This window comes from Gallinula chloropus (assembly GCF_964237585.1).
Source record: "Gallinula chloropus genome assembly, chromosome: 14".
NCBI classification, from domain to species: Eukaryota; Metazoa; Chordata; class Aves; order Gruiformes; family Rallidae; genus Gallinula; species Gallinula chloropus.
Genome location: NC_140099.1, coordinates 14,024,934 through 14,051,402, shown reverse-complemented (window position 1 = coordinate 14,051,402; position 26,469 = coordinate 14,024,934). Strand labels below are relative to the sequence as shown.

The following is a 26,469-nucleotide window of genomic DNA, read 5'->3' as shown; positions in this document are numbered from 1 at the left end:
TAAACACTTCTCTTAAAAATATTACATATATAGAAATAGAAGAGGTAACTGTGTAATTACCTGTAAATAGAAATTAAATACCCACAAAAAATTCCCAAGGCAATTTGATGTGCTTTGAAGAGGCTGACTTTAAGCACCACACCTCTTCTGAACAAAAAGCGAGACTTGATTTTGATGGAAACATCACTGTTTTTCTAACTTAGGAAAACATTCTGATATCACTCTGAACAGTTCAGGAATTTATTGTCCACAGAGCAGCTAAACTGAAGCCTCCAAAGAAACTACAAAACCAAGGAATAAAGGAATTCTTTTAATAATAATACTGAGTATATAGTGCTGTCTAAAACTGAAGAACCGGTTCCTCAGGCAGCAAGACACAGTGATGACAGACTGAAAGATTCATTTTAATATGCTGCAGTTTTAGCAATAATCAGGTTAAATTTTAAAACAAGTCTGCTCGTATCCTGAGCAGAATCTCTCCATCACTCTTCCCTCTACCCCCAAATTAAATAAAGATAAAAGAACAAAAATAGAACTTCCTTTTTTATCTGCCTTTTTGTAAGCTAGAGAGACGCTGCTGTTCACTCGATGCCTAAAGTATGTTTCTAGCATTGAAAATGTTCCTTGCATAGGCAGGTGAATTTAACATTTAAAGCTTCCTTACACCGTTTAAAATACTTTAAAAAAAAACCCAATATAGGAAATAACAGTACTTAAGTTTGGTGACGGTCAAGTGATTTTTATACATGGTCTCTTTCTGCTCTATGGGTGGAAAGGCAGCATGACACAGAAGCGGGACTAGAAAACACATTTTCACCTTACCAACACACGTTATGATAGATCTATACAAGGCACTTGTGATAAGCATGTCTCAGTGAAGGTCAGCAGGGACAACAACATGAATTTTCCCCTGCTCCTACGCTTCTAATTTCAGTAACCTGCGTGAAATGTGCTGCCAAGGTTAAGGATCCAAGCCTAATTTCAAATTTTGGTGGTTTCAATACATTTGTTGGAATATCTCCAAAATCCTGATTTTTTTTTTTTTTTTCTTCTCCTTTTCACTCTGCTGTCTGCAAAGGTTTCCTGTGAGATGGTGGCACCAGGTGGGAAGGGAGTGTGCCAGGCAGTTCATAGCCATCCAGTTTAATCTTGATAAGATGCTTTGCTAACGCAAACTCCTCATCATCTAACATCCCATCACCATCACAGTCTGCAAGTTTCCAGATCTTCCCCAAGACGCTGTTGGGTAGTTTAGAAGTCACCATCTCCTTCTTTGCACTGATCCCAGATATTTTGCCATTGATTGGTGACAAAGTGTAGAAGATCTCATCATAAGCAGGTTTGTCTTTGGCAACGACCCATTCCTCTTCATCAGCTCCTTCCTTAGCACCTTCTCCATATCCGTGGCCAAAGGGTCCTGCCATGGTGCCATCAAATGCTCCGCCATGTACCATCTCTGTGGGCATATTGCTCTCTTCCTGTCTGATGAGGTTCATCAGGGAGGCAATTTTGTTGGCCAGCATGTTATCCACGGTTTCAATGAGCTTTGGTTTCAAAGAATGAAATTTAGTGAAGTCACAAGTCTCCAACTGCTCCTGTCAACGACAAGGGTTTCAGTGACAGTAGTTAGAAAAACTTCAGCACATTGAAATGGGTTAAGGAACGGCTTTCAAACCAATAAAAAGTTTCAGCTTCCATAACTGAAACTCCTCTTGCAGGAGGAAGCAGCAAAGCTGGCACATAGGTATCAAACACTGAATATATTGATGGAATACACTGATAATTTTGCAACAGTATATGAACTGGTCTATTAAATTAAATTCATAACACAATTTTCAAAGGGCCAATGCATAAAAACACTATGGGTGATCAATGTTCCTTAAAACCCTTCCATTTGGTGATTTTCTTCCAAACATAAAAGAAAGCATGAAGGTACTTCCTCAGTCTTGCTAGCACTTTAACATAAAAATAAATCCAAGAGTTTGCAGGACTGATCTGATTTTGTAGGTTAAACTTCTTGCTTATGGTTAAGATGTGAAGAAGTGTCCTTTACCAATCAAGAAAAAAACCTGAGCTAGCTTAACAGCAGCAGTGTTTTACAGAACTGCTACCAGAAGTCATATGGTCACTGAGGAGTTTCAATCTTGTACAGAAGCTACTAACAACCTCTATGAGATGTTTAACTAGGTGATATGTGCCATTCCAATGCAAAAGCCCAAGGATGTTTTACACCAAGAGAGCTGAAAGACTAAAAATATTTTAGGCAATTATTAAATGATTTCTACGTTCAAAATGCTAGTCTGGAAGAGAGTTGCTGTGGAAACTCAAACCTCAAAACTCACCAAGAACTCCTCAAAATGATGCCAAACTGCTTTGACAAATCACATCTCATGGAGCTGCTCCCATATATATCAGAACTATAATCATATGAACCCAAGAAACCTGGGGCAGCTTTGCCCACATGCATGGGCCTTCGTCCTTCTTAGAGGAAAACCACCAACTAACAACCATCGCTCTTGTTCTGGTGACATTTATACACAGTCACCTGATTTCCAGCAACCACAGAATCACTGGGGTTGGAAGGCACCTCAAGAGATCATCAGGTCCAACCCCCCTGCCAAAGCAGCTCCCCAGCTCATATTGCACAGGGAGGTGTCCAGATGGGGCTGGAATCGCTCCAGAGAAGGAGACTCCACACCCCCTGGGCAGCCTGTCCCAGGGCTCCCTCACCCTCACTGGGGAAAAGTTCTTCCACATGTTGGTGTGGAACTTCCTGTGCTCCAACTTGCAGCCACTGCCCCTTGTCCTGTCCCCACAGACACTGAAAAGGGGCTGCCCATTCCCCCCTGCATCCCATGCTTCAGATATTTATTAACTTCAATAAGGTTCCCCCCCCTTAAGTCTTCTTTTCTCCAGGCTGAACAGCCCCAGCTCCCTCAGCCTTTCCTCACAGGGGAGATGCTCCAGACCCCTTCATCACCTTTGTAGCCTCCTCTGGACTCTCTCCAAGAGATCCCTGTCTTTTTTATCCCAGGGAGCCCAGAACTGGACACAACACTGCAGATGGGGCCTGACCAGGGCAGAGCAGAGTGGGAGGATCACCTCCTTTGACCTGATGGCCACACTCCTTTTGATGCCCCCCCAGGATCCCCTTGGCTCTCTTAGACCCCAGGGCACACTGCTGGCTCATGGCCAACCTGTCATCAACCAGGACCCCCAGGTCCTTCTCCACAGAGCTCCTCTCCAGCAGGTCACCCCCAGTCTGTACTGATACAAGCAGTAATTTCTTCCCAGGTGCAAGACTCTACACTTGCTTTTGTTGAACCTCATTTAGTTTCTTACTGCCCAAGCTGATCACTCTCAATTTACAATATGCAACCTATCTTTAAAATCAAAGGTCAAATCTGCTGGATTGGTGAAATTTTTTGAGGAGCAGTTTTGCTCCTCATTACAGAAGTTGACTGATCTTTCACGCACATATTTGCTGCCATCTGCTGCTGAGGCTTAGCGACATGCACTAGAAGTTTTTGTAAAGTCCCAGTCAAAATTTCATTTCAATATCCAAACTGACAAGTGATCATCTCCCATCCAAAGGAAACTGGGAAGGGAAGAAAAGAGCCAACTTTTCCCACATAAGCCGCTTTTAAAACATAACTCGCAAAAGCCTTCCAACAGTCCTGCCTACAAAAACCGAGCTGAAATAGATCCTGTGCTTTATCTGTAAGTTACTGTCTCATGCCAATAATTGACTCTCCAGGTTAAACATTTTAGCTCACAGATAGAAACCTGTAAATCCCTACAGGTAGGTCAATCAGCTGGTCATCAGTAGAAGGAGCAGTGTAAATGCACCCCAGAAATGGTTAGAGTGATAGGGAAGGAGCAGTCTGGAAAACGTTCTCCATTGCACTCATGACTAGCTCATGATCAGACTGAACTACAGGCTCCTGATCTCATGTTCTTCACCTTCCAAGCTGAATTGTCTTTTAACTCAAAGGCAACTTAAGAAGCCTAAGATCAGATACAAAGTTGCTTGAGGAACAAACTGAACAGCACTGATGCACAACATGAGCTGCTTTTTGCCCACAACACTTCCACATCATGCTATCCCCGTAACAGACACATGACTATCAGTTCAGTGGCTCTGTTACTCAAAACCCTGAAGTGGAAAGTCAAGCTGCTCCGTTGTGCCTTTTCCACTTCAGCAATCCTGCTGGGAAGTTTGTATCATTACAGGGGAACTGTAATCTATCATCTTACCTGCATTTTCTTGACTTCGGGGAAGTCCCCAGCTGAGATATGGTATTCCCTTTGCAGCTGGATGTAGATCTCTGGCAATCTGCTGATCAGTTCCTTCTTCTTGTTCTCTTTTCCAAATACAGAGGGCATTTCTTTCTTCAGATAGCTGATTATATAAGCGTGAACCTAAGGAGCAGCAAAACAGAAATCAACACTACTGTCTGTATGCGCTTTGCATCAACGTTCTTCACTAAGGCCATGAAAAGAAACAGAAATAACATGTTTCCCTTAGCTCAAGGGTAAGATATTATCAACAATTGCTTCTGCAGCTTTGTATTTATATGAACTACTGTCAACCAGCTTTTGCTGCTTTCAGCATTCCTTTAAGGGGCAGAGAGAAAAGCAAGCACGTATCGAAGAAACACAGCAGCTTAGAAGGAAGCATGGCAAGCTTCCTATCAGTACCAACAGTGAGACCAAAAGCAAGGCCCCAAACCCACATCCTGACACCACATGCATGGATCATACACAGAGCACCAGCCTCACTAGTCCATGTCTCAGCAGTAGAGATCTGCAGCTCCATTTGCCTTGCAAATTATCATGGGAAGCAATGGGATAATGCCTCAAGTAACCCAAGTATGCAAAGTGGCAGGGCTATCCAAATGAAGAGACACCCCATTGCCACCTATTTACTCCCAGAAAAGTCAGTGCCTATACAGCCTATATTTGTGCAGCCACAAAAAGATGACAGAGCAGTCAGTATGCCATAACAGCACATCACAGCTGCCTTGCAAAGCCTTAGCAAGAAGCATCATCCCAGCACGAAGACAGGCATTAACTTAGGATCACAAATTCAGAACCATATTGATACTTGCAGAGCTCAAATTTCCCATCCACCCTGATCATGGTAATATGGGCTCTGCGATCTAAACATCTCTTGTGCCCACACTTCCTCCCATCCTTACCCCTGAGTTATTCATCTCCTCTCCTTACCACCCTCCCTCCACCTTTCACCACTGAAAGCAGCTGTGCAGCCACATGATGAGTGGTCTGGTCCAGGACAGAAATGCTGGTTGCACTTCTTGACTGAGCTCACTTGTCCAGGTCTTTGTATGGACACAGATACCCATGCTGCACACGTGAGGGATGCGCAAGGGCTGGCTGCTTTCAGAAGCCACGTGCATCTATCCCAACTTCAAGCAAGCAAACTGCTTTCCTAAGCTTTAACCTGGCCAGGAGCACTGAAGTCAAAGGAGCTCCACAACAGACTGCTTATAGAACTCAGGCCTTTCTTCATTAAAGGAAGGATATTCTGTGATTACTTTAACGAAGAAAGGCCTGAGTTCTGTCAACAGTCCAACTCCTTATTCAGGATTATCCATTCAGGATGCAGCTGTTCCCAAAACAGAAGTTGCATACAGTTTTCACACACACAAAAGAAAACATCTAGATTAAAAAAAACCCTCTGTCAAAGCATTGCACAGTAAAAAGCTCAGTTTTGAAGATGGGGGGAAGACAGTTTACCACAAAAAGAGACCAGCAGAATAGATAGAGTGTAAGTGTAGTAATTACCACCTGCCAAAACACCACAGAACATGCCTTGTAATATTCTGTACAAACTTAACACAATCTATACAGGGAAAGTGCTCTTCCATTCCTTCCCTTACTTATTTACAAGTCTTACTGGAAAAAAAAAATCTTATTTGTTTTTCAAGATAAATTATTCAGTTGTGGGTTTGTTTTTTTTTTTTTTTGCATGTCTTAACATTCTAACTTTCATATTTGGCTGGTTACAGAGCAGCAGCAAAAGCTGATGAGAACACACCTTCAACTTCACTTCCTCATATCTAGAAAGAGCACATGAATTCTAATGGCAGATAAATTAAATTAAAAAATAACAGCATAAAGAAGCAGGGTTTCTGCATCTTCTAGTAAGCCAGATATGGCTATTTCTCCAAAATATCGTAAGACATTCAGCAAGGATATTTTAAAGAGAGTTTATTTAAAAATATAAAATAAATTAAGTAATTTAATGGATTTTTAAAAAACTAATACTCCCAGGAAAACCGGAAATGTTTATCATTCATAAGCCCTGAGTTTCACATGTTTATGCTAAATGGTCTAAGGTCTGCAAGTGTTTCTTTTAGATAAGAACAGTTCCCATCTGCAAAGCAGGACAGCGAGACACAGCACTTAGGAAAAGCAAAAGCTAGCACTCAAAATTGGGCAGCAAGGTAGCAAGTTTGGTTTGTGTCACCACACATGCTTTAGAAGATAGTGCTAAATAGGAGTGAAAATGCCACCCAGTGCTCTAAGAAATTATTGTTTTGAGTGGCTGTACTTTAAGTTGAATTTGGAAGGTGGAAAGGTGACACAGGAAAGATAACATTCTGCTTTCCTGCAGATAAATAGTTTATTCCCTTTCTGTAGCTGTCTGATTCCATGAGCACTGCATTTTGTGTTCACCTGTATCTATTTTTATTTTAGATTACATGGAAGCACCAAAATACGATCCACCAGACTCTTCCACTTCCAAAACAATTGTAATTAATAAAAGCAAAGAGCTGCTGACAGCATCAACAAAATAGACTGAGCAACTTTTAACACGTGGCCGCCACCAGGAACACAATTTTAAACTGAATTTCAAAGCAGCAACTGGTTCCTGAAAGCTCAGGCCACAAAACCCCCACAACTTTATATGTATCATTATATTCAGAGAGCTAATTAAGCCAACATAGGAAGCACTATACATCCTCACACAACTATTCTTACAGTAATATCAGTGCAAGTCAAGTCCTCTTCATTTTTCTTGTAAGTCCACATGAACACACGTTCAGGACACCTATATTGACTCACATTCTGCTTGGTAACTGCATAGGAAATGCCAATTCAAAATTATAATTTCTGGCTGGTGGCACCTGCTCAATCCCCAGGTATTCTGAGGTTGCTTTTCCTGCTTGCTTTTCCAGTTTTCCAAATGACAAGCCATAATTCTTGAATTACCAGCTTTCCTTTTTTTTCCCCTCCTCAAGAGATAAGTTGCTCTTCTCATAGCCGCTGTGCTACAGTAAGAGAAACTCACTGCAGAACCAGGAACAGGCCAAGAAATATTTCAGATGGCAACCTAAGCTTATTCTAGTCAGGCTGAGAGAAAGACAGATGAGGCTAGTGTTGTTAAGGAGCCTGAAAGTTAGTGTAAAATTTAACCAGGAGGTTTTACAGACAGGTAATTAAACCTTGGCAATAATCCACAAAGCTTCAAAGTGATATTCAGTCAAAGACAACTAGAGACCTATCAAAATAATTCAACAGGTTTTGAAGTCATCTGCAGACAGCCCCAGTGCTGTCAGACGCAGCTTCTTGTGCACTGGTCAGTGCCTGCAAGGTACACATAATCCATGTGCCCCACTCCCCCCACCCCAGCTAAAACCACGGGGAATGGCGAGCAGGGGCTGCCCACAGCACAGCACGTAGTGCGTGTTCCCGGAAGACAGATGGGTTTTCCTGGGTACAACCACACAGTCTGTATCACCTGAGCATCTCTGGGAGCGAAGATACCACCTGAGAGGCTCAAGAGTTTGGAGTCTAATGCACAAGCACCTCTCCAACTCATCAGTACCCGTGCTTCACCAAGGGTGCAGCTTTTGACCAGTCTTGTATTCCAAGTGTTTTTCCACAACAGCTGACTGACAGTATGCATTCAGGCATTAATATGCAAAAAAGCATACGGACGCTTCCATGTAAATGGCTGTGGTTTTTTGCCCTCCTTTTCTAAGGTTTTTGGAAGTGTTCCCCACATACCAGCTGCTGTTAAAAAGAACAAGTAGTTATGTCCAAACAGTAACACTGCCTTGCTGCACAGTGTAAAAGAGATGTATCCCCACCAAGCCAATGGAGCACAGGAAATTCTGTACTGATATGTGGGAGAATTTCTTCACAGTGAGGGTGAGGGAGCCCTGGGACAGGCTGCCATGGGGCGGGGGGGGGGGGGGTGGAGTCTCCTGTGGAGAGATTGCAGACCCGTCTGGACACCTCCCTGGGCAATATGAGCTGGGGAGCTGCTCTGGCAGGGGGTTTGACCCGATGATCTCTGGAGGTCCCTTCCAACCCCTGTGGTTCTGCGAAATAGCAACTTTAATGACTAACAAAGCATCAAATCCTTTACAGTTAGGTAGGCATCCCAGAACAAGCCTCTATTTCCTCATACTTGCTTCTCTGGGTGGCTATGTCTTCTTTGAAAAGCTAACAATTCAGCCCACTTGCTCAAAGACACACAGTTTACAACTACAGAAAGACTGGGTGGTGTGAGAAAGGACAGACTGGAAGAGACAGAAGAGACTGCCCATTCCATTCATTTAAATTCTTTTTTCTTACCTTTGCAAGTCTTGCTCTCTTGATGAGATCATTGAGTTTCCTCACAGCAGCCTTCTGTGGGAGGCTCTGGATGTCCTTGAAAAGATCTTGTGCCTCTGCTTCAAAGAGTCTTCTGTTCTCTGTGTTTCGGAGAGGATGCGCCCAGAAGGAGCCAATGTAGACCCGCAGCACCTCCGGAGTGTTGATCACCTTTCCCAGGGACCACATGAGCGCGCCGTAGACCCTCATCAGCTGCTGTGTGTCTACTTGGTCGGCCTTATTAAGCACCACTCGAATCTTGTCATCCTGGCCCCGGAACGATTTAATAGCCTCTGAAAACTCATCGGATATATCCAACTTGTGGGCATCGAAAAGGAGGATGATGCGGTCAACCCTCTCAGCGAACCACTGGAGAACTTGGCAGAAGTCATAGCCTGGAGGAAAAACACACTGTTACAGTCCTACTGTTCAGAAAAGCAAGTCCCAGAGAAGGCAAGGCTGGGGATGGAGGACACGGGGATTGCACCATCTACCTGGGGGAAAAGAGGGGATGGATGACAGGGAGGAAAGTGCTTATGGACAGTGAGGTCAGGACAACTGTATCCTACATTTCCTTAAGCTGTCTCACACCCATCTTTGCCTCTTCCCAGGTGTTCTGGCTCCAGCAGAGCACCCAAGCTAAGCAGCTCTGTGGGGCTCTCATCACAAGATCTCTTCATCACTGCTAAGATCTGCCACTTTGGTAGCATTGCCTATCTGCACTGTCAAGGAAAACAGCACACGTGCAGAACTCCAGTGCAAGTCAGCAACTGAACACATTTGGATTTTATAACCATTTCTGAAGTCATCTTTCCTTGCATCACAACACTCGCTGTTACTCCCACCACAGCAAACTGAGATCCAATTTACAAGCAATATGCCCACAATGCTGATGACTTCAGGGGCATGACAGGTTACAGAACACAACCAGCTGTGACCTTTCTGATCACCTGAAACAAACTTTTGGTCATTTGAAAGGAAAGCCTATTCTTTGAATCTGTCTGAATGCTTTTATAAACACAGCTAGTCCAGGCAGCAAACAGTACTCAGGAGCTCCTTATTCAGAAGTGACACATTTAGTCCGCCGTGTCACCACTAGTGATGTGGTACTGGGCTTGGCATAGACGTGACTTGTCTTGTTTGACTAAGGAACTGCAAGGTATAAGCTGAGAGTCAGCATCACACACCTCCTCTTCCTCTCAAAGAAATCAGAGCTAAAAGAGGAAGCAGTGAAAACTCAAGAAATCAACAATTTTGCCCTCAGCAGCAAACACCAGCAGCAAAAAAGCCAAAAGCAAATTAGCCGTTTTGCTGTCTGTAGAAACAGCTTATGGCCAACACCAAGAGAAACAGGTAAGTGAAAGCACCAGGTAACACGGTGGTGAGCTCCAGATTTGCCAGGGAGCATACTTGTGCATGTTCAGCAAGACAGCAAAGAACTAAATCTTAAATCTTCTGTTTAAAAATTACAAGTAGCACAAGAAATTAAATCCAGAAGTGCTGGTTAGTGAGAAGTCAGTATCCCCTGTTCCCTGCGCCCCCCTTAACCAAACAGGAGATCATAAAACTTCACTAAGCATTCAGGCACATGCAGCAAAGTGAAATGAGGGGGCTATGTTCAAAAGGTATGAGTAGGATCCAAAAGGATACAGGTCAGACTCCTTAACTGGCTAGAAAAAAAGTCAACAGAACCTTTTCTATTAAAAGGGTTACTTTGTAAGGAATGCAAAATCCAGCCCCCTTCCTGATAATGCCGCTCTGGTCCTTCCATATGTTCTCTCTCATGACCAGGTCCTGAAGAGCTAAACACAAGATGAAAGGTGAGGACAAGGAGGAGAACTGCCCAAAGCAGGTTGCTAAGAAAACTCTTCTCACTTTACACAAACCAGCATGAATACTTATTCTTTATAAAAGTTAAGCAGGAAAGGGAGGGGGAAGCGAGTTCCTTCAAGTCACCTGCATGTCACGACACAGTTGCGAAAGTGTCTGAGCTATGTGATGATCTGTACCAGTTTCTCACATGTAGAAGGAAACAGGCTTGAAATGAGATACATAAAATAGCACAGTGAAGTGAGTTCTATTAAGTTTTCTACACATGGGTATGTGAGGTGGTGACTTGGGTCTGGTTAAATAAATTTAAGTTGCCACCACACATTTCACTGTTTCTAAACTGTAAAACCAGTTATACAGTCAACAAGTGTATGTTAACTTAGCAATAAATTTATTTTATGTATCAATTAAGCATTAAGGCAGCATTTGCTTGCAGAAAGAAAAGTCTGCTAGTTGAAAATTGGTAAAAGAACTCAATCTGAAAAAAAAAATCTACTCATTTTACTGAAAATTTTCCATTAGTAGTGAATCTATTTTATTAATAGGTTCAGCAGTTACACATTAGAGTACATCCGAACTACAAAGAAATGATTTATAGTTATATATTTCTGCCAAGGGTTTTCAACGCGGTTGATTTCAAGATTTCTCCACCCTGTCATCCAAGAGAACAAAAGACACATATATCCCACTAGTCAGAGCCATTATCTTGACAGGAAACATCGGACAGCACCGAGACACAATGCATTTAGGGTCGTGTCACATACAGTACATGTGAGCAGACCACAGCTTTCAAAGTTGAGCAGTACTAGGTCAGGATACAGCAGTCACAAAACCTTCAGCGCTGATACTTCTCAGCCTCTTGGTGCTCTACTGGTGCTGTTTCTTCAAAGGTCTGATCCAATTGCTGAAGGCAGCAATTACATCCAGCCTGAGGATGCCTGTCTTACCAGGTACCACATCTACTTGCAAATACACATTAGAAAGTCACAAGTCACCCCGTGTACCCAAGGGGCAGAGGAAAGCAGCCGTCTGCCTGCAGCAATGCAGAGCTTGTCACAGAATCACAAGGTTGGAAAAGACCTTTAAAGATCATCAAGTCCAACCGTTCCCGTCCTATGCTAAACCATATCCCTGAGCACCTCATCTACCCAGGGTTGGTGACTCAACCCCCTCCCTGGGCAGTCTGTTCCAGGCCCTGACAACTCTTCCAGGGAAGAACTTTCTCTTAACATCTAATCTGACCCTGCCCTGGGGCAGCTTCGTGCCATTTCCCTTTGTCCTGTCTCCTGTCACCTGGCTGAAGAGACCATCACCCACCTCTCTACACCCTCCTGTCAGGTAGTTGTAGGTGGTGATAAGATCTCCCCTCAGCCTCCTCCAGGCTGAACACCCCCAGCTCCCTCAGCCTTTCCTCCTATGATCCGCTGCAGGGAGAGAACAAGCTGGTGCCTGCACCACAGAGGTAGCTATTGGGCTTCAGTGGTGAGCTGACCAGAGACCCAAGAGGAACAAAGGAGAACAATGCAGAAGAGATGAAAGAGATGAAAAGATACCGCACGTGGTTATCAGCCCTAGAAACACTGATGACAGGAATGATTATGAGCTCTCATGCCATGGGCACAGAGCAAAGTACCAGCGCCGTGCATGTCAGTCACCCGCCACGCTCAGAGCGAGCTGTGCAATCACGCGATAGGAGCCGGGTAAAGTTTTCTATGCCAGCTTGTAATAAAGATTTAAACAAACAGTACTGCTTTCCCTTGTGGGCACAAGGTAAATCATTTCCAACTTGCCCTAAATCCACCTCCCAACGCTTTTGCAATACAGGAAACAATTAAAGAGAGGCTTGGTGGGCTCCACCCATCCTCTGTGCCCACAGACAACCAGTGTCCAGTTCTTCCACCCCCAAGCTGGTGCCACTGGCACAGCAGAAAAGAGGCACCTCACAGTTGAAGGCTGCACTGAGGAGCCTCCAAGCTCAGAGAACAGTATCCTCTCACCAGATGAATCAGGGGTGGGCAGAGCGCTGGAGACATCCCACCTGCCACTGCTGTCAAAGTACCACACAACCAAGGCCACAACACACAATTTGGATGTGGACAAGAGCAGCTTCCCCTACCCCCAATGTGCTGTTCTTCTTGTGCTTTGCCACAATGGAGCTCAGTCCCACATGGAAAGATGCACTCTGCTGTCTGGGGTGGAAGTTTCCAGTTACGTTAATGAATGTCTCCATCCAGCACCCCTCAGTAACACTCTTAACTGCACTCCTGTTACTGGACTAATTCCAAGGAGAACATAACGTGTCTCGCTGCAAGGGAAAGCCTGGCACAACGCTGGAAGTGTATGTACTGCCTTACTTAACCCTTGACTACATGGGTCACGGGTTCACAAGCCAGACTGAACTGCATTTAAGCAACTCCAGCTCCAAAAACACAAGCTAACCAAAATCCTTCACTTTGCTGAGCAATTTCCCCATACCCCCTGAAACTCTGGCTGTCATGCCACTCAATCACAAACCAGTTGAAAACCAGTTCCTCCCCACACCCTGCCTGAAACTGCTTCTTCTGCCTCCCCGCCTTAACACTCATTGTTCCTTCAAGTCTCGCAGGCCATCTGCACCTTTCTGTCTGACGTGGGCTTGGAGCACGTCATCAGTGATGCTGCAGGGGCAGCACAGGGACGGGCATTGTCTGCCTGGGAACAATGCTGGCACACATCTGCACATTCTCCTCCGGCCACTTGCAAGGCTCCTGAGCCGACAGGAAGCTTCTGACACATCCTCCTGCCGACAACAGGAGTGGGAAGAATGTCACGAGAGACAGCTTTGAGCGTTGTAGTCTGTGTGTGTATTTTGGAGCATTGCAGGCTGTGTGTATCCACAGCCTAGATGCTTTCCAGAGGTATAAATAAAACACGCTGGGAAGTGGTGTATATCCTGTATTTTTACATAGTTCCTTTGCTGTTTTCCTGCATTTTAAAACTGAAGGTTAACATCTGATTGCTTTGTTGGTCTCGGAAGGCTTCACAGGATCACAGGGGTTGGAAAGGACCTCCAGAGATCATGGGAAGAACTTTCTCCTAACATCTAATCTGACCCTGCCCTGGGGCAGCTTCATGCCATTTCCCCTTGTCCCATCTCCTATCCCCTGGCTGAAGAGACCATCACCCACCTCTCTGCACCCTCCTGTCAGGTAGTTGTAGGTGGTGATAAGGTCTCCCCTCAGCCTCCTCTTCTCCAGGCCAAACATCCCCAGCTCCTTCAGCCACTCCTCATAGGATTTGCTCTCCAGCCCCTAAACTCTCCACAGAGAATTAAAAACTAATCTATGCAACTCAAAATGTGCTAAATTAGATTTGTAGCATAGATGTGTTGAGATACATCCGACTCCTTCAGGAAGCAGGTCAGACACGCTTCACCATATAGGGCACCACCGAACACATCAAGTTTGTACCCCACAAAACCAGCTGTATGGAAACTGCATGGACAACCCCAAATCCAGAGACAGGAAATCTTTGTGATTGTGCAATGCTTCAGACATGGGGGAGCACAGTACTGCCTAATCGTAAGAGCATGCAGTAGGTCTGCACGGTGACCCATACTTTACGGATGCTGATGCCCAAGTATATGAAACCATAAACCTTGCCAGCAGTTGCCCTGCAAACCTGGGGCACGGAAGGAACAATGCTTTAAGGCGACTCCCAAAACCTTACTTATGATACCACCACAGCACTTGGGGCCACACCACCTCAGAGGATTCAGAAGAGGCCACGAAGATGATCAGAGGACTGGAGCACCTCCCCTACGAAGAGAGGCTGAGGGAGCTGGGCTTGTTCAGCCTGGAGAAGAGAAGGCTGTGGGGGGACCTCATTGCAGCCTTCCAGTCCCTGAAAGGAGCAGAGAAACAGGAGGGGAATCAAATTTTTAAAAGGGCAGACAATGGCAGGACAACGGGGATGGACTGAAGCTAAAGGAGGGAAGGTTTAAATTAGATATTAGGGGGAAGTTCTTTACAGAGAGAGTGGTGAGGGGCTGGAACAGGCTGCCCAGAGAGGGGGTGGATGCCCCGTCCCTGGGGGTGTTCAAGGCCAGGTTGGATGGGGCCCTGGGCAACCCTGTGTAGATCCAGGCCTGGAGGTTGGTGGCCTTGCCTGTGGCAGGGGGGTTGGAACTGTATGATCCTTGGGGTCCCTTCCAACCCAGACCATTCTAGGATTCTATGATCAGTTAAAGCTAAACAGTGTACAGGAGAACCACACTGCTGATAAAAACTGCACCAAGGTACATAATTGAGACAATCCTTAATACATTGGAAAAAAAAATTATGAAGTGCACACTAGTCAATCAAAAGTGTGTGAAATGGTTACAACTGAGCGCTGGTAACTCAGGTGAAAGTCTACCATATCAAAGACCAGGCCAGCTAGGCCACAAAAACAATTGATAAGGTACATATCACCAAGAAACAGTTTCTGAATAATAAAGGAACAACAGTTTTATGCTTTGTTAAGTTACAAGAGCAATCCTAGATGGCAGTGAAGAACCGTGGTACTTGAAGCAACACAAGACTACCAGTGAAAAAACCTGGAGTGAACTAAAACCGGCCCACACGAGAAGTCCGGGACTTCCACAAAAATCCCTGATGGTGCTGAATTTTGTCACATAATTGCTCACTTTCAATGGCATATTAATAAGATGCTCTAGTTGTGTGCTTATTTCATGTTCACTTCCATATTGTTTGGGAAGTGGCAGCAGATACTTCAACACTGCCAAGCACAATTTTAATTTGATTTAAACAGCAGAGAGGGAGAAAGATGAGCCTGTTTTTTCTTGGTCGGAGGGGAAAAGGGATCTGGAATCCAAAACAGGAAAGCACAAGTAGAAGATTTAAGACCATCTTTGATTTTATCAGACTATAAACTGACAAATATTTTGTGGACAACTTATAAGAAGGGTAAAGATGATTAGTGAAAAATAAAGAGTGTCAGCTTGCAGTATGAATTTTACTCATCTGGTTTGGCAGCATTCGAGCCTTTGCTTGCACACACATAGAGCACTCAACAAGGTTTAACTCTGCTAGTTCACCAGAGTAGATCACATCCAGGAAAACACAGCTCTCCATGATAAATGCTCTACATGACTACATGAGCAATAAAAGGTCAAAGCCCACATTCAGACACTGAACAATGAATCCAGAAACATCTTGTGGACAACGTAAAGCAAGCATAGTTTAGATGGCAGTCCTAAGTTAGTCCTCTATTCTGTCAGTGCAATGTAAAGACAAGACCATGGTTGCACAGCTGCCATATGTTGTGCTCATTCCAGGATTTCCTCAGAAAATCCCAGGTGTAACATGTTAAGGAACTACTAACTTTCCCCTCCCAGACACAAAACACACAGGTTTGCATTTCTAAAGCAAAGGTCTGAAAGCAGAAGGCAGCATAACCCACATACTGGATCACTACCATTTGCAACTCCACAGAAACCTGACATGCATTTAAATGCAGCTGAAGGAAACCAGAAAGCTATGTACATTATGCTGTTTTCCTAGTCTCTCAGGGACAGACTAGTTTCTTAAAGAGTATGTTACAAACAGGGTTTGGTTCCTCTCAGAATTATCGTTTTATTAAGAAAAAAATTCTCATTCTCTCTTCCTCCTGCTACCTGAACTCTTCTGACTGAAAATTGTATCATGGAATGACTGAGCAACCTTAAGCATCAACACTAGCAGCTGTGCCTATGATAAAAGCTCCTTATTTATAACCCAGACCCCTCATTTTTTAAACATTTCCAGCGTGAAGAAACTATAGCTACGATGAAGTACTTCATTCATGAACTTCAGTTGTACATGTAGAGTCTTTTCATAATTACTTTGTGGAAAACAATTACAATGATGGAAACAAGGCTTTTTCTCAGGAATATCCAAGCACTAAATTAGTCAACAGCCATAGCAGCAGGGTGATGGAAATCCCAACTGTACCATTTTTCATGAAAAAATTCCAACTTTAAAATGCAGGTTTAATAAGGCTTGTAGTAAGAAAGTTTGGGACACACCACCACTCAAGCGCACTAGAACAGACCTTCAACAGATTAGGACAATAACTTGCCCAGTACAAAAAAGAACTCTGTTATTTTTAAGCCCTGCAACTCACCTCTGCTGATGCGCTGCTTCTCTCCAGAGAGAATGCCAGGGCTGTCGATGATGCTGATGCTCTTCAGGACCTGGTTAGGTAACTGAGAACACATGAACCTGCAGGAGAAGAAAAAACCCCACATTTTAACAGTTGCTCTAGATCACACATAGGCTGTCCCTTAAGAGCTCCCCTTTATACAACTGCATTTAGAAAGACTCAAGTGAGGAGGCCACAAAGATGATCAGAGGGCTGGAGCACCTCCCCTATGGAGAGAAGCTGAAGGAGCTGGGCTTGTTCAGCCTGGAGAAGAGAAGGCTGCGGGGGGACCTCATTGCAGCCTGAAGGGAGCAGAGAAACAGGAGGGGAATCAAATTTTTAAAAGGGTAGATAATGGCAGGACAAGAAGGAATGGATTGAAGCTAAAGGAAGGAAGGTTTAGATTAGATATTAGGGGGAAGTTCCTTCCAGAGAGAGTGGTGAGGGGCTGGAACAGGCTGCCCAGAAAGGTGGTGGGTGTCCCGTCCCTGGAGGTGTTCAAGGCCAGGTTGGATGGGGCCCTGGGCAACCTTGTGTAGATCCAGGCCAAACTTGTAAGAGCTGACAACATGGGCCATACATGCAACGTTAAAAAGACTGTACAAACCAAGTATTTTGCTAGGACCAAAATTTGTATACAAAACAGTTCATGGACTCCAACTTTTGCCCAAATTCAAAGAGATTCATAAAGGAAAGGAAGCAGGCAGAGAGGCATACTGACATTACACTTATATTCCAGTTACTAGCAAGTCACTCTCTCACCTGCTCCATCAGGATTTGAACAGTCTCCATCTCTAACCCACCACCCCCCTTAGCTGGGGCTCAGAGAGGACTGGAAAAGCATGGTATTTCACATGCTGAGCAAAACTTCTCACACTGCCATAATCGAGAGTTCAAATTACACCCAGCAGGTTCTAAACAATAACTTCCTGCCTCTGCCATGGGAGACAAATTCAATGGTGCCATTATGAACAATAAACCATTTCTGAGGCCTCAGAGTTACACGGGACACTCTGTGCCTTAAATCCCAACCAGCCTGATGCTTCTGGGATAGTTCACGACTCAGGAACTTCACCTCCCTTCATCATAAACTGCCTTTAGGAGATTTGCATTAAGAGTTTAATCTTCTTACCGGGTAGCAGCTGCAGACCATACTGACGAGCACAGTGTAACCTCTGCTCCTCCTGTGAAGCTGTGGGGATGGCTGCCCTGCCTTAACCCATCGCTGTAGGAGAACACTACCTCGAGAAACCGGGTATCAGTGACAGCGAAGTTTAACCATACCACGGTCAACAGCTTTAAGACCAAAAATATTCTGATTTAGGAGCAGTTCAGACAGTCAAATATCAGATACAAAATGTAAGTGGTATCAAAAATTGGCAGCTGCTGTTGGACAGATAATGATCCAGGTCACTCAAAAGAAATCGGGGGTAAAAAAAAAAAATACTTTCACCTTGTTTTTCAGGTGACTTTGTAGGAAGGAGTCTAACAAAAGCAGATGGCATCCCTTCTTTGGTAGAACAAACAGCAGCATCAGCTACATTCCATCCTCAAACCCAGGAGGGGACAAGGAAAAATCAGGCACCTGATAAAACCTTAGGGGTATGTAAACAGCACTACCCCTTTTTGAGGTTTTTTGGGGAACATCAGGTGTAGAAAATACTGCATTTCCTGAAGCAAACTCTCCCACTAAAGCTAATTTTCTACAAGCTGAGGGGATGCTTTTGAAAGACTGGTCAGGTACCACTGAATAAAATAACATTCTTTGAATTTTCTAAAACCAGAGTAGAAACTACGTTAAAGCAAACACTTTGTGGAAGCCTGATGCATGCAAGTGACAGAGAAAACACAATTGACCATACTGACTATAACAACAATACACATCACTAGTTGGAAGGGACCTCCGGAGACCATCGGGTCCAACCCCCCTGCCAAAGCAGCTCCCTAGGACAGGTCACACAGGTCAGCGTCCAGACAGGTCTGGAATCTCTCCAGAGAAGGAGAATCCACACCCCCTGGGCAGCCTGTCCCAGGGCTCTGTCATCCTCACTGTGAAAAAGTTCTCCCACATATTGGTGGAACTCTGTGCTCCAACTTGAGGCCCTTATCCTGTCCCCACAGATCATTGAGAACAGGCTGGCCATTTCCCTGTGTCCCACACTTCAGATATTTATAAACTGTAATAAGGTCCACCTCTTAACCTTCTTTTCTTAAGACTGAACAACTCCAGTTCCCACAGCCTTTCCTCATAGGGGAGATGCTCCAGACCCTTAATCACCTTCATAGCCTCACTGTCCACTCACCTATCCCATTCTTTCTCAGCTTTTCTATCAGAATGGCATGGGAGACAGTATCAAAAGCCTTGCTGAAGTCAAGGTAGATGACTAGTCATGGCATGTACAACAGCTTTTATAAGACTAGAATGGTGTAAAGACTGAATTATTTTTTTTAATTATATTTCGCTGTAGAAAGCTCAGCAACTTGTTCAGCATTGCAGAGATATTTCTAGGCTTTGTTTGCAAGACAACAGGCACCATTATTGCAGCTGAACAACACTGCAGTATTTTGACTTAGGCATCACCCAGGCTGGGACAGCTGGAAAAGGCTGCAGAAGGCCTCAGAAATGGAAAGACACTGCAGTCTTCACAGCACCATTAGCAGCACAGGGAAGAGGAAAGTATATAGGAAAGGATATGAAATACAGGGATAAACTCAGAAGTAACTGTCTGTGGCTTTTAGAATACATCCATAATCTGAAGACAACAGATTGGTTAAAATTCTTACATCAAGCTGGTATTTCACACACCTTAAGGCTGTAATGCTAATTATGTCTGAACATCTCCATTGGACACAGACTTGACTCAGAACCACTCTTTCTTAAAAAAAAAATATCACTCTTCCTACAGGTCATGTAAGTCCTGCCTCATAAAAAGCAAAACTGCATTGTGCCTACCTTAACACCAGCACAGCTCCACAACGGCTTTACAAAACCAGCTGTGGGAAAGACTAACAGCTTATGACACATTTTTAGGCCTTTCACACCCTCACATTTTTCATTTTGTCATAAAACTATTGCTAAAGAAACCAGCAATGCTGACTACAGTTGCAAAAATAAGTTGGATTGTTTGCAAAATTTAAATCAACAACTTTGTAATCATCTGTTGATTTTTTTTTCCCTGATGAACGTTGGGTGACTCAAAGAATCTAGTAAGAATCTATACTCCTTTTTTTGTCCTTTCAGATACCTACTAGAATAGACCAGGTCCATGTATTTCTTCTCAACATCACCCATTTATTTTCATGATCTTCTGGTATACTGCAATACTCTTCCCCTCACTTTAACCAGCATCCAAGGGCACACACTAGGTCCTGCCACCATCCCCCTGCCCCCCCAACTTTCTTTAAATGTACACAGGGGAAATAAAAGACAAGTTTATACAGAGACATCCATCACAAGAAATGAGATAGAGAGGAACGTAAGAAAGGGTCATGGAAAAAAAAAAAAGGTCAGGGTAGCATCAATAAATTAATGTGGCTAATTAGTAAATACAGGCCTGGATTGTGTGACTGCTGTTCTTTGTTTTTAGTTTCTCCATTACCTCAGTCACTGTTTGCTTTCATGCTACACTGAGATGAAAAGGGCGCTTGACTTCATAGTCTAAGAGTCTGTAGCTTTGTAAAAGTAATACCTCTTGCTTTGCCACAGAACAAAACACTAGGATTGTGAAGTGATTAAAAAATGAAGAGTAAGGGTGTGTGTGTGGGGGGGGGGGGGCGGGAAGAGAAATAAAGATAAATATATTTAAGAGGAGAAGGAAAAGTATAGTATTTGGTATAAAACAAATGAGAGAGGGCAAAGCAAAATATGTAGTATGACTGCAGGTAAAGATGACAGGGAGAAGTCCTTCAAAGGTAGTGAAATAAAGCCTGTGATTTATGTCCACCTGATTCATGTTGATATGGAATAATGTTGGGGGTGCATAATGACAGACCCTTGTATGGCCATGGGCCTGGGAGGGGCAGTTTAAGATTTTTGCATGTGCTGAAGTATGTTGAAGCAGCAACAAACTATATAAAGGATGTGCAAAGCTCTGCCTACAGAACCACAATGTTAGCACATTGTGTGCATTGTGATACCTCAGGAGAAATAATTTGTCAGGTCGGGTATCGTGGATATTTGCATCCCTTGTATAACCGAGTGTATTAATCTGGTAAAACAAGGTATTAAACATGGAATTATGGAAAACCTGCAGCAAAACCTGCTGCAGCCGGCAAGGGAGCTCATGAAAAAGTCAAACTCCTTGCTTGCCTTTATCCAGGTTTGGGATGGCGTTAGTCCTGACCCAACCTGATCAGGAGCCACCAAATGGTGGGGCGCCCCTCCTATAGATCAAGTCAGAATTCAGGAACTATCGCCAACCCGGACCAGCCCCCAGTTGTGATAAATGACTCGGTCCCAAACAGGATTATAACCAAACTGAATAATTTATTAAATGAATAAGGGTACAAACGGCGCTGGGGTGCACAGACAGTGCCGGGTGCACACCGTACAGTTCCAGTCCCTGGCTTATATGTCTTCCAGGGATCTTTCTACACATGCCCTCTTAAATAAACTGACAGACTGAAGTCCCCACCAGGCGACCCCCACAAGACATAACAAACATATACTTCTTAAACTGCCCCTCCCAGGCCCATGGCCATACAAAGGTTATGTCATTATGCAGCCCCAACATTATTCCATATTAACACAAATCAGATGGACATATTTCACAACCAGGTAAGTTAGGAAAGAGAAATGAATTTGAATGTACATCTTTGTAACTAGCAAATAATGCTGCTTGCCTGGAGATTCAGGACCTGACACAGCCAGACAGACGAATTAGCCAAGAAATACTAAATGTTTGTTTGGATGAACGGGTTGCATAATCATTACATGTTCTGTGTTAATATTTAAAGTGGTACAAAATACTTTTTACAATGTAATTTTACAAGATTGTTTCATAGAGAGTACAAGAGTCTCTTTCCCCACAGGTCAGCAATGTGGAGAAGACAACCAGTAATCTCACAGAAAGGGGTCTGCAACCACAATTTAATTTTTAAAATAGGACTTGACTGCAGCATCCCACAACACATTCTTGTCTCTCAGAAAAGCCAGAGCCAAGCCAACTGAATGCAGCTATAAACTTTCAACTGTGAATAAGCACGTCAAGAGATAATACTGTTCATGATGGACTTTTAACACATATGCCAGTCTTTATCAGCCAAACAGGAAATTTTATTGTTAAGAGAACCAATTTAGATTAACTGGCTTGCAAAACCAGGCCTCCCTGTCAAGCCACCATCAAATACAGGAAGAAAACAAGGTGACTGCTCACACCATGCAAACAAAGTTATTAATAACTTTTAACTAGAAATATTTACAGTTGGACTTGATGATTTTGAAGATTTTTTTCAATCTTAATGATTCTATGATTTGGCCTGCTGCTTATATTCACAGCCCCAAAGAAGTCTCTTCTTTTTTGCAAATATCCAGAATTAATGCCATCATCCTGGTCTACCCGGCTGCTGGAAACCCCACTAGTTAAAAATTGAACACTTCACAGCCTGAACACATAAATACATACAGTTGTCTTGGTTGAAAGGGACCTTCCAGATCATCAAGTCCAACCATCAACCCAAACCACCACTAAACCATGTCCCTGAACACCACATCTACCCATCTTTTAAATTCCTCCAGGAATGGAGACTCCACCGCCTCCCTGGGCAGCCAATTCAGTGTCTGACAACCCCCTCTGGGAAGACATTTTTCCTAATCTCTAATCTAAATCTCCCCTAGGGTAACTTGAGGCCATGTCCTCTTGTCCTGTTGCTGGTTGCTAGGGTGAAGAGATCAGCCCCCACCTCTCTACAGCCTCCCTTCAGGCAGCTATAGAGAGCAATCAGCCTCCTCCAGACTAAACAAACCCAGTTGCCTCAGCTGCTCCTCATAAGATTTGTCTGTCAGTCTCCTCACCATTCTCCCATCCTTCTCTGGACGTGCCCAGCACCTCAGTGTCCTTCTGGTAGTGAGGGGTCCAAACCTGAACCCAGCAACTGAGGTGGAGCCTCACCAGTGTCCAGTACTGGGGACAATCCCTGCCACATACTTTACCCAGAAGGCATGTTCAAATATTCTCCATTCTTGTCGGCCTCTTCACAAACCCCAGCAATTCGCAGCTTTAAAGAGCTATTCCAAGACCTCAGGTGTAACCAGCTGAAGGAGCAGACAGCAGCAAAGAGAAGAGATCTTTTCCTTTGTTGGATGGTAATTTTTAATAATACCAGTTTTACTGAGCAGGGAAATTTGTGCCCAGACTCATCTCAAAATCCAGCTGGTGTGAGGCCCTACAAACAAGTTCACCGGTGGAACGTTTCAGCAGTTTCTGTGAATTGGTTTTAACAATGATTTTCTGTTGTAATTTTATATATATATATATACACACACACACACATACACACACACACATTCCTAACCTTTTTTTAAATTTTACCAAGTGTACACAGCTCTAAGCTGGTACTCCCCTACCTAGTACTGCTTGTCTTTTTTAATTCACTTACATTGCCACTGCTTCTGCTCCTATTTGAATATTTATGCCATGCTTTTCAAAAACAAATGCATCAGAGAAAACTTAGCAGAAACCAATGATGCTTGAAGATGGTATCAAGTAGAAATTTAAACATAAAAAAATCTAAGGTCAGCAAGCCAAAAGATCTCACCTGTTCAGGAAAGCATTCCCAAAGCGGCTGAGTTTACGGAATGGTTTCTTAGGATCGACGACCAGGGCATTTCCAGGAATATTTCCTTCTGAATCTCCATACATCACAGCAATAAAAGAATCCGTGGTTGGCTCTGGACCAATCCGCATGCCTGGGAAATCTTGTTCAAGCAGGTATCTAGAGATGGAGAATACATTAAGTAAAACAATGAATGACTGGAATCATAGAATCATTGGGGTTGGAAGGGACCTCAAGAGATCATTGGGTCCAACCTCCCTGCCAAAGCAGCTCCCTAGTTCATATTGCACAGATAGGTGTCCAGACAGGTCTGGAATCTCTCCAGAGAAGGAGACTCCACACCCCCTGGGCAGCCTGTCCCAGGGCTCCCTCACCCTCATTGGGTAGAAGTTCTTCCACATGTTGGTGTGGAACTTCCTGTGCTCCAACTTGCAGCCATTGCCCCTTGTCCTGTCCCCACAGACCACTGAAAAGGGGCTGGCCATTTCCCCCTGCATCCCATGCTTCAGATACTTATAGACATTATTAAGGTCCCCCCCCTTAAGTCTTCTTTTCTCCAGGCTGAACAGTCCCAGCTCACTCAGCCTTTCCTCACAGGGGAGATGCTCCAGGCCCTTCATCATCTCCGTAGCCTCCTCTGGACTCTCTCCAGGAGATCCCTGTCTTTTTTATCCCAGGGAGCCCAGAACTGGACACAATACTCCAGGTGGGGCCTGACCAGGGCAGAGCAGAGGGGGAGGATCACCTCCTTTGACCTGTTGGCCACACTCCTCCTGATGCCCCCAGGATCCCATTGGCTCTTTTAGTCCCAAGGGCACACTGCTGGCTCATGGCCAATCTGTCACCCACCAGGACCCCCAGGTCCTTCTCCACAGAGCTCTTCTCCAGCAGGTCATCCCCCAGTCTGTACTGATACAAGTGGTTATTCCTTCCCAGGTGCCAGACTCTACACTTGCTTTTGTTGAATCTCATCTGGTTTCTCCCTGCCCAGCTCTCCAGCCTGTCCAGGTCTCTCTGGATGGCAGCGCAGTGTTCCTGCATGTCAGCCACTCCTCCCAGCTTTGTATCATCGGGTACTTGCTGAGGGTGGACAATATTCCCTCATCGATGAAGATATTAAACAGGACTGGACCCAACACCAAGCCCTGGGGAACACCACTAGTCACAGGTCTCCAGTCAGACTCTGCTCCACTGATCACCACCCTCTGAGCTCAGTCCAACAGCCAATTCTCAACCCACCTCACTGTCCAAATGCTCATAACTCACTTAAATTCCCAAGGATGTGCACACTCTATAATAATAAAATAATGTTTTTCCTGCATTTTACTATTTCAATTAACTACAGAGGCAAAACCCCTTACAACTGAATTTTTCACAAGTTTTTCACAAGTGTGTAAGAGGATAAAGTGAATCCCTTTGCAAAAAACAGGGTGGAAGTGTTTCTTCAACCACAGCCCCGAACCACTTGAGTAGATGCTTCTACCAATGACCCCAGTGCTGTAGGTCATACTACAAGACACTGCTGCTTTTGTGTGTGTTTCCAAGCCTATACAGGTGCTGCTGGTAGTCAAAGGCAGCTGTTTGAAACAGTATATGAGCAGCATCAGTTCGCTGCTTGACCTAATCCTCCAATGGGCTCAGTATTTTACTAACTTTTAACTCATCTTGGCACAGGCAGAGATTAAGTGTTATGAGACAATACAATCACACCTCTTCAGGAGTGAGGAATGGATTTCTTTTTGACCCAGATATCAAAAGTAATTTTTACCTAAGTCAGACCTGCAGAGCTTGAGGCCTAACAGTAATCAGTAATGTGCTCCCAAGAGGCATCAAGTCAGGCAGCGCCGTACCAGCAGAAACCATCCTGCATCTCCCTTTTGAGTCATCTGCTCAGAGATGCACAGCGTGTGCTCAGGGGAACACAGCTGATACACTGTCTTGACTTTCCAGACAGCAAGGTCTCAATCAGAGTATGTGCGTATTTAAATGCTAAAACTTACCAGAACCAGGGCATGTATTTACAGAAAAAGCCTGCTGGCATCCCTTCCTGCATGGCAGGTGAGAAGCAAGAGCCTATCAAGAAAGCCTCCAGCTGACAATGTCCCTCCAGCCTACATTATGACACCTGCCACTTTTCAAAAACAGAAGCAGACAACCTGCTTAACTGTAAAGCACAAGTGCTACTGTCCTCATTCACAACAGCATCATCTTTAAAATGTTCACCTCAAGACTAAGACCCAATTCTTTTCATGCTGTAATTTGACATTACAGGAGCAATTCTCTAATCAACTCCTTCTGTAATTATTAATTGCATGGGGTCCACGTTACCCTAGAGCCCTTAAAAACCCCACAATTTCAACCAACTACAATTTAACTTTATACAGTTAAAGCTGGATTTTAAACAACATTCTTCTTCAGGTACAGGTGATGGGCCTACATCCCATGATAGTACTAATATATATGTGCTCAATCCAAACTAACATCAGCCCTGAATCAGTTTGTTCCAGCCCTTAACCCAACACAACCATGCATTTTGTACTATCATTTCATAACCCAATACTGATTTGGGAGGACTTGCATGCTGCTTTTGCTGCAAAAACATCCTACATAGACACAGATTGTTCAGGAAATATGGGTGCTAAATTCAACACCCAAACACTTGGATTTTACAGATCAGTGCACAGAAGCTGAATTTAAGTAACTACACATTTCAGATTTTTTTCCACTGGCATTAGCAAACTGGCTCAAATCAGGTCAACCTATGATCTGGCAGGTTTAAACCATAGAACAGTTCCTTATGTGATGTTTCCTACAGATTTCTGCTTCCACATCAACAAATGAAAAAAAAAAAAAGCCAATGCTAAAAACTGTGGGAAAGGAGGAACACAAGAACAGTCATGCCAGAACATGCCAACGTTGACTTGTGGAGGGCCATGAAGATGATCAGAGGGCTGGAGCACCTCTCCTACAGGCTGAGAGAGTTTTGGCTTGTTCAGCCTGGAGAAGAGAAGGCTGTGGGGGGACCTTATAGCAGCTTTCCAGTATCTGAAGGGGCCTACAGGAAAGCTGGAAAGG

The 26,469-nt window shown here is 44.1% G+C and overlaps 1 protein-coding gene across 1 annotated transcript in view; it reads right to left on the bottom strand.

Moving 5' to 3' along the window:
* Positions 1-754: 754 nt before the first annotated feature.
* The window catches only part of EHD4 (EH domain containing 4), a gene marked incomplete at its 5' end in the record, with an annotated part of 32,086 nt that continues 6,371 nt past the window's right edge, over positions 755-26,469 (bottom strand). Inside the window, 5 exons of the mRNA XM_084270635.1 lie at positions 755-1,595; positions 4,258-4,422; positions 8,611-9,023; positions 16,603-16,700; positions 23,377-23,553. Of these exons, the coding sequence (XP_084126761.1) occupies positions 1,059-1,595; positions 4,258-4,422; positions 8,611-9,023; positions 16,603-16,700; positions 23,377-23,553 (1,390 nt within the window). The 3' untranslated portion in view covers positions 755-1,058. The remainder of the gene's footprint in view (positions 1,596-4,257; positions 4,423-8,610; positions 9,024-16,602; positions 16,701-23,376; positions 23,554-26,469) is intronic.